Source organism: Pecten maximus, chromosome 13, assembly GCF_902652985.1.
Source record: "Pecten maximus chromosome 13, xPecMax1.1, whole genome shotgun sequence".
NCBI classification, from domain to species: Eukaryota; Metazoa; Mollusca; class Bivalvia; order Pectinida; family Pectinidae; genus Pecten; species Pecten maximus.
The window spans coordinates 38003363-38018556 of record NC_047027.1 but is presented as its reverse complement, the minus strand read 5'-3'; the positions used below and the strand labels follow the sequence as shown (position 1 = coordinate 38018556).

At 35.9% G+C, this 15194-nt stretch overlaps 3 protein-coding genes across 4 annotated transcripts in view; 2 read left to right on the top strand and 1 right to left on the bottom strand.

Moving 5' to 3' along the window:
- Positions 1-24: 24 nt before the first annotated feature.
- Positions 25-2118, top strand: LOC117340755 (pollen-specific leucine-rich repeat extensin-like protein 2). Its single transcript, XM_033902517.1, has one exon. It carries the CDS (start codon positions 25-27, stop codon positions 2116-2118), a length of 2094 nt encoding a protein of 697 aa, XP_033758408.1.
- On the top strand, positions 1857-9915 carry LOC117340320. 2 transcript variants are annotated; one of them, XM_033902086.1, is made up of 4 exons: positions 1857-3021; positions 3712-3820; positions 4967-5050; positions 7911-9915. In XM_033902086.1, the coding sequence occupies exons 1-4, from the start codon at positions 2124-2126 to the stop codon at positions 7951-7953; spliced, it is 1134 nt and encodes a 377-aa protein (XP_033757977.1). In that variant the 5' UTR covers positions 1857-2123; the 3' UTR covers positions 7954-9915. The 2 variants fall into 2 exon arrangements, with proteins under 2 accessions (XP_033757977.1, XP_033757978.1); XM_033902087.1 differs by lacking the exon at positions 3712-3820 and having other exon boundaries at positions 7911-7944.
- Positions 9916-11091: 1176 nt separating this feature from the next.
- LOC117340754 (protein sel-1 homolog 3-like) overlaps positions 11092-15194 on the bottom strand; it is a 35002-nt gene continuing 30899 nt past the window's right edge. Inside the window, 1 exon segment of the mRNA XM_033902516.1 lies at positions 11092-14769. Within this exon segment, the coding sequence (XP_033758407.1) occupies positions 14665-14769 (105 nt within the window). The 3' untranslated portion in view covers positions 11092-14664.

The window sequence follows — 15194 nt, the reverse complement described above, 5'->3', positions numbered from 1 at the left end:
CAGCACGGAAGCATAGATACTGGAATGCCTTCAGATAGCAAACCAAATTCCATACCCTCAGGAAATATGAAAACGAGTCCCTGGTTAGATACTTCACCTCATATGCTAACACGCCAACCAAAACCATCGATTGGTAATGGTCAGCAGCCGAACAAGACACCATTGGTTCGACCAGAATTCCAGCGAGACAGATCACCTGTTCATGCTAGGCCGTCAGACCCTGTTGTTCGCCAACCTGCTTTACGCGACCCTGCTTTACGCTACCCTGATGCACGTGACACCGCTGGACGTGACCCCGCTGGGCGTGATCCTGCTATACGCTACCCTGATGCACGTGACCCCGCTCGACGTGACCCTGCTATACGCTACCCTGATGCACGTAACACCGCTGGGCGTGACCCCGCTATACGCTACCCTGATGTGCATGACCCCACTGGGCGTGACCCCGCTATACGCTACCCTGATGCACGTGACTCCGCTGGACGTGACCCCGCTATACGCTACCCTGATGCACGTGACTCCGCTGGACGTGACCCTACTGTACGCAGCCCGGGTGGACGTAACCCTGCTCTTGTGAGACCGAATCGCTTTAATCCAATGGCGAGACCAGAACGTCCTAGTAGGCACAGATCCCCACCAGCACAGCCTTCCGTCCCAAGTCCAACGCCAATCAGATCATCGACACAGCCAAGATGGAGGCAACAACCGGTAAGACAGTCGCCACCAAGAGGACCAAAGCCAGAACAGACAGCGCGTACAAATATTTCTCCAAATAATGTACGCGAACCTTCACCTGAGGGTTGGGTCGATCCACCAGCAATGGATAAACAGGCGCCTAGGCAGCCATCGCGAGAAACGAATACAAATTGGAACGCTTTGAATGGTGGACAGAGGAATGTACCGCGGCCCCAATGGAATCAATTTCAGCAGCCAAGACAACATAACCGTGTAGTTAAGAAACCGGAAAACAATGTACATCGCTCCGGACAACAGACTGGACCAGCAACTATTCACAAGGTAGTCCGGCCTGCTCAACCGAACCGGAGAGTTGTCCCTGGGCCATCAAACTTTAACAATGTCGCCCGTCCTCAACAACAAGACTGGAGGGCTAATTCAGGGTCACCAAAAGTAAACAATGTAGGTTCGAAAGTTCCAACCCAGTTCCCCGCAGGTAATTCCAAAGTATTGTCATCTGTTGTAGGCCAAGGTCGCCCGTTGATGAGGCCCGACTCGACATCAGGGCCAGCAGGTAAAAACACGGTTAATTCGAACAGCCTCCCGATAAAGAAACAAACACACCCTATCCCATTCAAAGATAGACAACCTGTTTTCAAAGATATCAATAGTGCGCTTTCATCTCGGTCCGGCGACAACTCCGGAAATCCGCCCGCAGATTGGCACACCGATACACAGCCTCAAGCTGTTGTAGATCACGTGACAGAAAAGCCAGTGGTAGACGGTACCAAAGTCAGCAAAAAACCAATGATGCCCGACACTAGTCACGTGACTGTTGCGATGAAGCTCGACGTGTCAGATGCCAGTGTGCAAAGTCTCAAAACCAATGACTGGGGGAACGACCTTCACCGAGGGGATTTCGTCTACAAGCCCAAACCAACAAAAGTACCACGAGGACACAAGTCTAAGGGGAGCGTACAGAACAAGTGGGTAAATAATCCAGACACTACTCGTGTTAACCAGGAGAAGCCAAAACGAGGCCGCATCGAAACGAGTACGTTTTCAGTCATTAGGCCTAATTCACAAACAGCCCATACTGGTCCCGCAATAATCCGACCGACAAAGCAAAACAGCCACCCGTGGAGTAACAACAACACTATTGAAGCAGCTGGGGAAGGTAGTAACATGCATATGAAAAATATAAAAAATCTTATTGATCAGCAACGTCCGTCGTCAGTGATCAAACATTTCATTGAAATGACGACAGAGAATGGGCTAGATGCCTCCGGTTCCCAGGGAATAAAGGTCTCATTACAAACATTGATCAGACGTTGTCTTCAGATAACCCCCGGGTTATCAATCTTCTCCGTGATATTGAAAGGGCAAATCAGCAACCGGTCCAAGGTCAACAGGAAAATGGTGTTCCGAGAAATGACGTCATAGCTAAAATGTCGTCAACAGGCGTCCTTGGCCAACACCCTAACACTATCGACATGGCACCAGGTCATGGTAGCATTGTAGATGGTGTTAATGCCGAGGTACTTCTCAACAGCAATGCTAATTTACACGGTGTAATCAATAGTAAGGATTCCAAACGGTATAGACCAGCCAATGGAAATTCCGTGTTACACAGTTCAAAGTTAGAGAATACTAAAAATAGGGCACCTTACCAAGGATTCCGTACGTCAGGCACAGACAATGATATCCATTTCGGTGAAATCAGCCTCAAAGTGAAAAGCGTCAACGCTGAGGCAAGGCCATTGGAGGAGGCGGAGGTAGGCGGACCAGGAAACGTTGTTCCAGGATCTAATAACAGTGTGAAGAATAGCGAGCAAACACAGAAAGGAGATGTGTCAAACGGGAAATATTCAAACAATGGTAATACTATAGATCAAAATGTAGGTAGGACAAATGTAAACAAAGCAACAATTAACACAGGAAACAAAAGAGTGAAAACAGACACCAAAAATGTACAGTCTAGTATAGATAGCTCTAGTGCTAGTACAATAAACCCAGTTGTACATACAGAATCGTCAGCAAAGTCAGAATCTAACACGAACCCTTCACAGAAAGAAAGCAACACAAAACCAAGCACACAATCAAAGTCTTCAAGCACGGCAAGAAGTCAAACAAGGGTTGCTCAACAGACCGTGTCGGGCACCATAGGGCAACAGACCGCGAGAGGCGCACGAATACAACATCAGGCGCAACGCCGAATACAAAGACCGACCCAGGGAGGTTTCGGTACGCCGTGGAGGGGCGGGGTAGACGGCGGTGGGGTGTGGAAAGCAGCAGCCAGAAATGAAGCGAGAGAGCTCGTGTTGGAGAAGGAAGGACATTGGAACTGTAAGTATCATGTGACCGAATCTGTGACTTTATATTGCACATTTTTATTCATTTCTAATTTGTTTTAGCCAAAACAAATGTTTCAAAGCGCTTTGAAATACTGTCGTGTATATTTTGCGTATTTGCGCAATAAACTGGCGTAAAATTTGGCGAAACTGCTGGAATCGATTTTTAAAACAGGGAAAGATTTGAAATATAAGCAATAAAAATGATGGAAGTTTAATCCATCTATTTTTGTAATCGTAATACATTACTAAGTATATAAGGTATTCCAGTAAATATTGCATCATTGATTGATGTTATACATTTCAGATAATAATGTATTTGTCATATTCGTTGTTATTCAATGGAAAATTTTCACGCATTTTAGCAGCTTAATTTCACACGCTTTTTGCTTTTATTTATTTTTGCCAACTACTATATATATAGTATTATGTTTACATTGTGTATGAAATTTATGGTCTTCTGTTCAGTTATTCTATTCTGGAGCTGCATTTGGTGCAATCTATATGAACATTCTTGTTGCAAGCCTACTTTCGACAATAAAAAAAAAAAAAAAAAAAAGATATGCGCACGTAAAGCACGCGCAGGCCACAATCCTTGCTATAGAGCCATTACTTCACCTATTAATAATAACAAACCTGTAACACGCATGTGTCCCTCTAACTACCCACTCTCTCCCCTCACCAGCGGTGAATATCACCACCATAGGGAGAAAGAGCAACATGTGCCCTGTGTATGACGTCACGTATCAGGAAAACGCCGTTATCCTCTCTACTGGTCACAACTCGTGTCAAATGTGAGTCAACACGAACAAAGTATACTCTAGTTTAGTGAGTCAAATGTGAGTTGACACGTGTACCGTAGTTTAGTGAGTCAAATGTGAGTCAACATTTACAACGTACACTTTAGTGTAGTGAGTCAAATGTGAGTTGACATGTGTGTCGTAGTTTAGTGAGTCAAATGTGAGCTGACACGTACAAATTAGTGAGTCAAATGTGAGTTGACACGTGTGTCGTAGTTTAGTGAGTCAAATGTGAGCTGACACGTACAAATTAGTGAGTCAAATGTGAGTTGACACGTGTGTCGTAGTTTATGAGTCAAATGTGAGTCAACACGTACAAAGTATACTCTAGTGTAGTGAGTCAAATGTTAGTCAATACTTATATACCCTAGCGTAGTTTTAAAATTGAGTTGACACGTGTAGTGTGTCAAATGTTAGCTAGCACGTACATTTTTATATCCTAGAGTAGTGTTAGTGTGCCTATACTATTCAAGTACATGTATATTATAGAAAATAGTTTAATATTTATCGAAGCTGTTGGTGGCTGGTGCCATTTATAGTACAGGGAAACTTATTCTATTCTGAGTCATATATTAGTTCACTTCGGGTCTCGCGAAAGTTCATCAGTTGTACAATTATTTATTTCTCATTGATTCCAAAACGATCATATGGTATATCACCTACCCTTGTTTGTGTTCGAGTCCTCGGCCATTGTCTGACAACAAACTGTAGTTAAACGTCATGTGTAACTATAGAGTGGTTGAGGTGTGTAACAAAACACATTTTCATAATTGATAAAAAATAATTATTGACAATTTTTTTTAAATTAATTTTGAATTTTTAAAAAATGCGCCAATGACAATTGCTTTCATCCATTGCTTTATTTGCACGCTTGCGTCACACTAAACAATATGCATTATTTTAGCATTTAATGCTTTGCACCAATGTATTACTGACCATTATTGAAAGAGAATGCCGAATAACATTTCAAAGATAAGATATCAATACCGATATATATTTATATATATATAATACTTCAGGTTAATTTAGTCGTGAAATCGTATACACTATGTAGAGAATAAAGTGTCTATATAGACTTGTAATGTATGTTTTGTAAATTTCAGAATTATGATTTTTAAAAATACTTGTTTTTTATCATAGCGTTATCACATGGCATCAAAGACCGAAAAACAACCCATTTCAGCAACAGGCGTCGTTTGGTGTGACAGGGCACTTTATCACCGGGTAAGTCTGATTATTGAAATAACATAAGTAACTCACACTTATTATTTCTCCGCCCCCCCCCCCCCCCCCTTTTTTTTTTCTTTTTCTTTTTTTTTCGCACTCAGGAAAAGGTTTATTTTCAGCTTTTTTTTAAAATAATCAACAGATTCGGTTTATTTCTATTTCTGTCAGTGACAATTTAAACCAATTCTAATATTGATTTAAAATGATTTTTATTTATACACAGTATTTAAATATACAATATAAAATTTATCAATATATACCTAATGCCACGCCACGAGGCTGTTGGGGGGCATTGGCCAGGTATGTGATTTCATGATAATTGGTACATAATTATGCTGGAAACAGGATTTTGTATATTATTCCTATTAAAGTGTCTTCAGTTCATGTTTATAGAAACTTTAAAATTGAAGTAACATCAGGGAGATTAGATTGAAATGAAAAGTAAAGATATGATCTGAAGTAGATCACTGTAGTTCTACACGAAAATCCACGCAGGTATTTAGGAAGCATAAACACTTCATCTTAAATAGTTGGTGAAAACACATAAATTAAATCCTCTTATCAAATAGAGGGTGCTTCTGCCTATCTCTGAATGCCGCCGATTTTGGAGTGATTTCGTGTCTTTTCACTCTCATTGTATTTCTTCTTCTATTTAGTATTTACAGAAAACTGATTTGATCAGTTTCAAATTCAACTTAAATTTAATATCATTAATCATGCGCTAAACTTTAAGTTTCGCGCTGAAAATAGAATATTATAAACTTATCAAAAATTAAAATTAAAAACGTCCTTGATTTGGGTCATTAAAACCTACAGAGTACCTGTTTCACCATCCATTATCGATGTAAGTTTGTTGTTTGGGGATGTTTAACATAATAATTGTCAGTGGGGATGTCACTATTTCCGGAAATACTAGTGATGTTTACCGTAAAACATACGGAGCTCCGCTGAACTGACACATACAACCATGACGTGTTGGCCGTCAGTCATGATCCATTTCTGTACATAGATAATCACTTTCTCATTAGTGTATACATCAAATGTCTCCGGCCCGGTGAAATATGATTCATGTATATAGCATGTCCGACTGTATATCACCTTAACACTGTACTAAGCTGTATGTCTTGTCTGTAAAAACTGGGACAGGATACGTCGTTAATGACTTTCCACATTTGTTTCCATTATGATATCGGATAAAAAAAACCCGCTGACAAATTATTACCTTCGCATATGTCGACCATTGATATTTCTGATCGAGAACAAAGCCAGTGTACTGCAACACATGCTTTTCTGAAGTCTCTTAATATCTTTGAAGCTTTTTGTGTCTAGTTTTAATATTCTTGTTTTCCTGTGTTTACACCATTTGACTTCTTTAATGTATGTCTTTGTCAGTAACAATGAAACAAGATTTCAGGAATATATACATACGCTCTATTCAATGATTAATTTCATTATACATTTGATATAATGTATACATTATTTTGATTTGACATGCTAGGGAAATTATCTTTAAACAAGCCTTTTGATACCGTCTCGAAAAAAAGTATCTGATATGACATATTTCGTGTAAAAGGCCGATCACCATTTGGCTTAACCAGGCAATATGAATTGCTTAAAGCTCTGATATTTTCAATAAACACCAACTCAATATTAAAATTCTTTAGTTAAGCTCCATGGTATAAGCATGAATGAACACAATAGCAAAATGATAAAGTAACCGGAATTCCAGTAATAATTCCGCTGTTGTTCGAAGTGTGATCACTTTCTCCTCGTAACATTTGTTTACTTTTTTTTTGTTCCTATCTATAATTCGTCAATTATTGTATATATAATTTAATTTTGTATGAAACACGCATTTTCATTGGCTGAAATAATTTTGTAATACCTCCATAACAAATTTTTTGACGTTGCGAAATGTAACGTCATTTTTGATTGGCTGATGACGTTGCGTAATAATTTAGCACAGAAAAGAGTTCGCCAAAGAAAGTGAAATATCTTGGTGTGTATAAGACGAAATTAAATTATAAGAATTAACATAAATTATTTTTTCTGTTATACAGTCATAACATAAAAAACTGGAGTGTACTCTCTTCATAAACCGCTTCGCGGTTTATTTAGAGTACACTCCAGTTTTTTCTGTTATGACTGTATAACAGAAAAAATAATTTATGTTAATCCTTAAATATGAGTTGAAGTGTAAACGTAAATAAATAGAAATAAGGCTCAGTGTGTCACAGTACGACTGTTTTATAGTTAGTATATGGTGCTAATATATCTATGTAAAACGTGAATGGAGGAATAAGATATACCGTGTATTGGTAAGTGTAAATTCGTGTACCGGATATAAATAGAACTATGTACACCTCCCAATGTGTCCAGGCTATAAGGTCACTCTATATTGTAACAAATAATTCATCTTACTTATAGTTTTTGTTTCTTGGTTGTCTCATGGTGTCTAAAAAATACAAGAATATATCATTTCGAGGTTGACGTTTCATTAAATATTACAAATATGAGTTATGAAAAATACCTGTTTAGTTAGTTTTCCTTGGTGATAATTTCACCAGAGCAGGTTGTGATATTTGTATTATATAATTATATATACCATTAATAAATTAATTAAGGTGAATTTTCATATCTATTGCTAAGAAAATGATATCCTGATACTGAAAAATTATGCAGACATTTTAAAGATGCGTTATTGTCATGAATGCTTTTTTCGTAATTTGAATCCCAGGCTTATTGTTTCAAAGTAAGTTTAAGACAAAGTACTCATGAAATACAAATAGCTACGGATTAAACACTAACGCGTTCAGTTTGTGAATATATTGTTCAAATATTTTTGTATTTGTTGCAGAATGCGCTACGTTCCTGTGGTGACGTATGTGAATGCTAGATGACGTCACTTCCGATCAAAACGTGAACACTAGAGGTGACTGCTGACCTCGTGCAAATAAGAGAAAAAAATGGAATTTGTGACACAAAAGTGATTCTGTCATCAAACTTGGAGATAAGGAGAGTTTCCGTGTGATGTGTGAGAACCGTAGACATGGCCTATTTATTCTTTGTGAGACGCTTAATTTGTGACGTCATACCTCCAGCGACTCAAGTATGACTGAACTGAGGTTTTAGTGGACAAGTTACTGTTGAATGTTTAATTTTGTCGAGTATTTAATTTCGCTTTTAACAGTAAACATAATAAACGCGAACAGGCTGTGCTCTTTATTGCACGAATATATACCTCTATTGATGATTCTATACAACCCCAAACCATGTGCAGATATTTAAATAATGTCGATTCTTCTTTTCGTAATAATTGAGGTTGTAAAAATTATTAACAGATTCTAGAAAATTACATAAATAAAAACAAATTTTGTTTTGCTTTTTGATAATTTCCACTAAAAACATTTTCGTTTCATAATTAATTTCGGTAAAAGTGCGAGAATGATTTATCTAAAATAATTAGTGAAGTAACTGACGAGTCCCCGTACGTCATTCGTTAAACAATAGGGTATTGTAGTTATTGATTACGATTACTTGGATAATTCACAATGAAATATGAATGCTCTGTCATAATGGAATATCCTGCCAATATGTCCGTAATACTTACTATATCAAATATAACAGCGAGTTAGATAGCGTTATGGTCTTCATCAGGCCTAAAACGTATATAATACCTAGACGCAGTTTGCTCAAGGAATGTTAAATATAATGTTTAAATGATCAGTGTATATATTACTGTTATTATCTATATCTTCTGTTAACGGGAAGAATGTGTGACGTGTTGATGAAAGTGATTTGATGACGATTGTCTTTATGTTTTGTGTGGCTGAATGCGTTACATTACTGACTTTTACCAAAACATCCAATTAAGCTTATTAACTAATAATTATACAAACGTTACTGTTGCCGTCAAACCATGCATTGTTTCATTTTGTATATTGTATATTGTTAATATAACGAAACAAAATTTTAATTATACTTTGCTAGTCAAATTTGTACACTCATGAACATTAAAGTTTGTATTTAAATCGTTGAAAGTGAAATCAGTCGTTAATTATAATAAAGAAAAAAATCAAGGTAATTACCCTGATTGGTTTTAATTAAGTTTAAAGTTAATATTCAGTAGTCAGTGTCTGAAATGATATCTCGATTTACGTTTAATATCACTGACAAGTGTGATAGGAAAATAGCTAAATCATTGTCGAAAGTGATGAGTGATGAAATAATGATGTAGGATTATTTAAGTGTAAATAATCTACTGATACATGTATACAAATATATTTGAATTTCCTGTCGTAGTTGTACCGAAAGAAATATATATAATATATGTACAATTCGTATCCATGTATGTAAATACATTGCGATCCAGGTATTCTATATCACCTTATAGACGACTTCCCCAATGATCATGTCAGGGTATCGGGCCGACCATCACTGCGCCATTGAAACGTTCTTTTTTTAAGAACGCCGATGTGGCGCAGCGGTATAAGCTGCGGGTATTTCTGGCTAGGCGATTGGGTGCCGTAGATCGTGAGTTCGAGGCCCGGTCAGGGCACGAGTCAAAAAGTTGTCTTGCTTCGTCATTTGTGTTGCTAAGTTATACATGTACATGTACATATATTTATATATATATGTACATGCTTCGTCATACGTTAGGTATATACAGTTGAAGATGATGCAGTGATTGGTGTAGATTGTAATTACAAAACTATTAAGTAATTCTGTAAATTAGACACTAGATAGTATGGAGTGTGTTAGGAAAGAATGGATGGAATGTATTTATTATATACATTACTCATTAAATTGTCAGGAAAAATCAGCTAATAAGCTGAGTTAATTAAAGTTGCTTAGTTAATGAAGGTCAAAGGTTTTGTTCTTTGTCAGGAAAACACACAATACACTTTCATGGTTAAAACTAGCTATTTAGATACGTTCATTCACTTAATGCAAGTACATCCTTTCATGCCTATAATTAAAGTTATTCAATAGGAAAAATTACAATCTGAAAATCATGCGCCTTACGGTAAGCCGAGAACAACTAGCATTGTTTATAACACATACGCCATGAACAATAGATAGTAAGTAAAATATTACGTATAAGTAAACACATAATATAAGTCACCAATTGATATTTTTCTTTACAAGAGTAAAGTCCCGAATGCCTTATTGTTTTATTGAATCATTCCTCACCTTTTTGACGTGGAAGTAATATCTGTGTACCATACAACCGGACGCGTCATATTTCCTAATCTAAAGGTCCCACTCCTCCAACACGTCATATTTCCCAATCCGAAGATTCTACTCCTCGAACACGTCATATTTCCAAATCTAAAGGCCCCACTCCTCCAACACGTCATATTTCCAAATCTAAAGGTCCCATTCCTCAGACATGTCATATTTCCCAATCCTAAGGTTGAACTCCTCGAACACGTCATATTTCCCAATCCTAAGGTTGAACTCCTCGAACACGTCATATTTCCCAATCCGAAGATTCTACTCCTCGAAGACGTCATATTTCCAAATCTAAAGGTCCCACTCCTCAGACATGTCATATTTCCCAATCCTAAGGTTGAACTCCTCGGACACGCCATATTTCCAAATCCGAACGTTACACTCCCAATACATATTTACATCACACATTTGAAATATGTTAGCACTTTGAATTCAGACACAAAAATCTAAATTCAGATACAGCTGGGTTTTATATACATGTACCTCTGTACACTTTTTATATTTTAATTTTAAAACACAGATGTTTATGATACATTAATAGTTCCTAGCATATTTTCAACCAACTTACACCTTACACCACAAGGTAGTACATCGAGCCTTCCAATTTATAATGATATATACGAATTGTGCGCACGCTCCGATTAATATTTAGAGATGGATAATTAAGGCATGTTTCTATTATTCACACAACCTGAAATATCAGTGGGCACCTTATTTCATTTCAAACTGTAAAAATAGTTTTGCAAATGTATCCGACTGATCCATACAACATTCAATGCTTATAAACAAAAACTCCATTTCACTTTCATTTACCAACCATTTATTTAGAAAACAAAATTAACTGTATTTTAAACGTCTGAAAAATAAAACTGAACATATTTCAAGCAAGTCCATGAAGGTACATAATGTTAAGTACATGTACATCGAATGTGACGTGAGGTCAATATTATTGGATTATTTTCACGAACAAACAAACATTTGGCAAATCATACTTTGAAGGCATCATAAAGGAACATTTTTTCTATTGAATGAAAATGACAAAGCACAAGTATACCCTTAAAAGTAAGTCGTCATGATATATTTTCGTCCATCGATATTTTGCGCCATAGAGTAAGAAAACAATGTAAGTAAGAAACTCGTTATATTCTACACAATAGTCATGATTAACTTATCTAAACAATGGAAAATACATTTTCAGATAAAAAAAGAAACTATCTAGCGATATCATTCACAAAACAGAGATAAATTAAAATCGTTTATAAATTCACTGGATCATAACTGGAATGGCGTTAGTTAATAAAAGTAAACAAAAACACGGAATAAGATTCGGGAAAGATTTGTATGTTTTAGCGATAATCGTATTTTGGAAATTTTCGCGTTAGAAGTATTCCGCTGAATTATAATCGAGTTATCAGACATTAATTACCATACCTAGGGCAGTACGAATTCAACATGACGCTGATTTAGTTAACCGTTAAATTTACTCGGTTAACCACTATTAGTAAGTTAACCTCCAATTTTACTCAGTTAACCGTTAAGTAACCGCTTTTACTCATGTAACCGCAAATCTTACTCAGTTAAAGGCGAAAACTACTCAGTTAAATGCTAAATTACATTGCATCAATATATGCAAGTTTACGATTAATATTTATGATGAATATCAATCTCACGCGAAAATGAAGAGGTGTTAGAATATAACAACACAATTATTTCAGAGGTGTAAAAAGTCACCAGGACTGTTTCACGAAAATGAAAACAGAAACAAAATTAAACAAGTAAAGAAAAAATGCAAAAAATCCTAAAAAATAAAATCTTGTGGGAGTTGTAAGATTTGAAGGTCAATTAAGATAAGGAAATGCTTGTTCAGTGAATTCTGAAATATCAGACATGACGTTTTGGTATGTGACGTATACTACAGTGTTAAAGGTCATATCTACTGCAACTTATTATCTATACTGAACAGAAACAGTAAACGCAATATCACTGCATAGATTGTCAATCAAATACAGAATATATTTCGATGACATTTCGTACAATTATGAGGTTATTACTTTATATTTGTACAATGCTATAACTGTAACAATGCTTGACAGCAATGATGATGTATATATACACAACTATACATAATCTGGATCATGATTGTCAATCAAAATCACCAATGTACTAACGAGTGTGTAATAGTACAGACACTCTAAGGAAGACGAGTAGCGAACCCACCAAGAATCTTACAACAGCATATTAATGATAAATGGAAGTAATTTATGTTTTGTTAAGCAAAAATATTGGTCGTTGTAACATTTTGATATGAGCAACAGCGAATGCAATGAAGCATGAAAATACTGAAAGACAAACATCAACACATTGATCATAATGCTATTGTAAAACAAAATCAAAGCCAGAAATGACGAATCAGTGAGAAAACCTCATTAAAACTACAAACAAATATACCCGATTTACCAGAATGATTGATAACATGAAATGAAAAAGTAACAAAGGTTGAGCAGAACATCAAGATTTTTAAAATTTTAGAGGCAAACAATATTTACAAATAACAACATGGCGAATACTTACAGCACTATTTGCACTATTTAATTGAAAACGTGTGTGTCGAATGTTTGTTTGATTAAAATAAAATGGGGGAAAACTATGAAAAAAAAATAACAAAAAACAACAAAATGTAACAAACGGTTATCACAATAATTTGATACGTAATTCGATCTTTCAATAATGACTAGAGATTATCAAACTGAAAAAAAAATCAAAATAAGTATATCTGAACAGAATAAGCCAATAAACATACACTAAGACGGCTACCAAATAAGCATTTAAACTCTGTCTTACATCTACATGGTAATTACATCTCAGTTATCAGAGGTCTTGTTGGGGCGATACCTTGATGCCACGTATCGTAAGATTATTTAATAAAAGAAACAAAATACATTAATATATTGAAATATGAGTCAATGGTATACTATGTTACAAGGTACACAGCATAAGTATTGCTAATTTATTTATAATGTACATATTTTTGAGAAATAACACATCAATCACTATCTTAAATTGTTCTATAATAGTCTAATTCACCTTATCAACATGTGATGCAAGTGTAAACGTTTCTTAACACTCAAATAGAGAGTTACACGAAGGGAGGCAACCCTTATAACCCATAGGAAAATCTTACAACAATGAGATGCTCTACAACAGTGCGTGCTGCAAAGTCGCATCTAGTGAAACTAGAGATCCCAGAGGGACCTTGGTGTCCAACATTAAATAATAATTATTTGGACTATGTAAGACTTATTCTTTCTCTACTTTTCTCATGTTTCCTCCTCTTTTTGTCTTTATCATTTGATCGAGTAGAACGTACACGTGTAATATGAGAACTGATTTATCTAGGAACTGTCAGAGAAATTATAAGTTACACCAATACATTTCAATATGTCCCTCTGAAAGCCATTTGTTTTTGTCTGATCAGACTTATAATCAAATGGACATATCTATGGATAACGGGGAAATTTCAAAAATACCCTTCCGGTACCTCATCATGCAGAAAATAAATACTGAATGATACAAAATAGTAACAAATGTTGGCAAGAAACAAAGAACAAGGCTTTGTTTCATTAACAGGTCCCATGACCTTTAGTTGAGATATGTTATAATACAATTTATCATACCATAGAATTACTTACGTAAACCAAGCACCGTACACAATGTATTGACTAGATAATGTATTGCGTTTTCTTGGTGAATTATAGCATTCTTTGTTCCTACATGAGATTCATCGAGATTGTGCTAATATCTCCCCATCAGAATGATTATTGTAATTGTATGATGTATATCTCTTATGACAAGGAACTAATCTATAATTATCTAAAAACAAAGAACATTGTACACGGTTTTCAGCATTTACAAAAAAAAAAAAAAAAGAAGAAGAAGAAGAAAAAACAACTTTGCTTTGCTTGATTATCACATTTAGGGAAATCCGATGATTCCTATGCTCGGCAGTCTAATTCCAGAAATATTCCTGACAATATTTATAATTAAATCATAGCAAGCATATGATACTGGACATAAGTCTCACAAAAGCGTTATGACAAATACAAAACCAAGTAACTTAAAGGGAAACTCATTCAACCATGGAAAAAACATATTCGATTTCCTGAACTGACTGAAATGAATGAACAAATGATAAAAGTTAATACAAACAGTTCAGAGGAATGCAAATAATTAAGAACGTTCTAGTTAAAATTCGAGATAAGTAGATCTGGTCACCTGCATTTATCAGTGTCGGATAATACTTGACTTCGAGACAACATTCAGGCACTGGTTGTTGCCGCTGTGTGATGTCAGAATGTGTATCACAGTATACTGTCATATCACAAGATATCAAGTTCTGCAGGACGACGGTTCTCTCTCAATGACCGGACAATATGACGAAAGCTGAGGACGGTTACAATACCGGACAGTACAAAACTGACCACCTGTTGAGAAAAGGAAGAATCTGTCTTACTTTGATATTTCTTTCTTTTTAGTAAATATAAAAAGCCTGGCAACACACTCTTGTAAACTATATTTATTTTCCAGTAATAGCGAAACAAGTGACGTAGCCCAAGGTTAAGATATTTATTTAAGGAAGGCAGAGTTTAACATTAGTACAAGTAAATATAACATTTAAACGCTAACAATCGTTTAATTGTTAAGTAAACAACCTTAAGATCCGATATACAGTGTGTTTACTCTTACTATCATCTGTACAGGGTGTCCCCACTTTGCCTATATCTTTTTCACTAGACAAGATATTCACAAACTACCAATTGCATTTTAAAGAACATATACTTATGATGTTTCCACCTCAGAACAAAAAAATGATGACGTCATATTTGCTTCTGATGATGTCTTGACATCA

What these genes read in the sequence shown, in the direction of transcription:
- LOC117340755 (XM_033902517.1), top strand. Translation starts at nt 25, where the DNA reads ATGCCTTCAGATAGCAAACCAAATTCCATACCCTCAGGAAATATGAAA.
- LOC117340320 (XM_033902086.1), top strand. Translation starts at nt 2,124, where the DNA reads ATGTCGTCAACAGGCGTCCTTGGCCAACACCCTAACACTATCGACATG. An exon ending in GGTCACAACTCGTGTCAAAT is followed by an intron (nt 3,821 to 4,966) that starts GTGAGTCAACAC and finishes TTTTTATCATAG; the next exon opens with CGTTATCACATGGCATCAAA. An exon ending in ACAGGGCACTTTATCACCGG is followed by an intron (nt 5,051 to 7,910) that starts GTAAGTCTGATT and finishes TATTTGTTGCAG; the next exon opens with AATGCGCTACGTTCCTGTGG.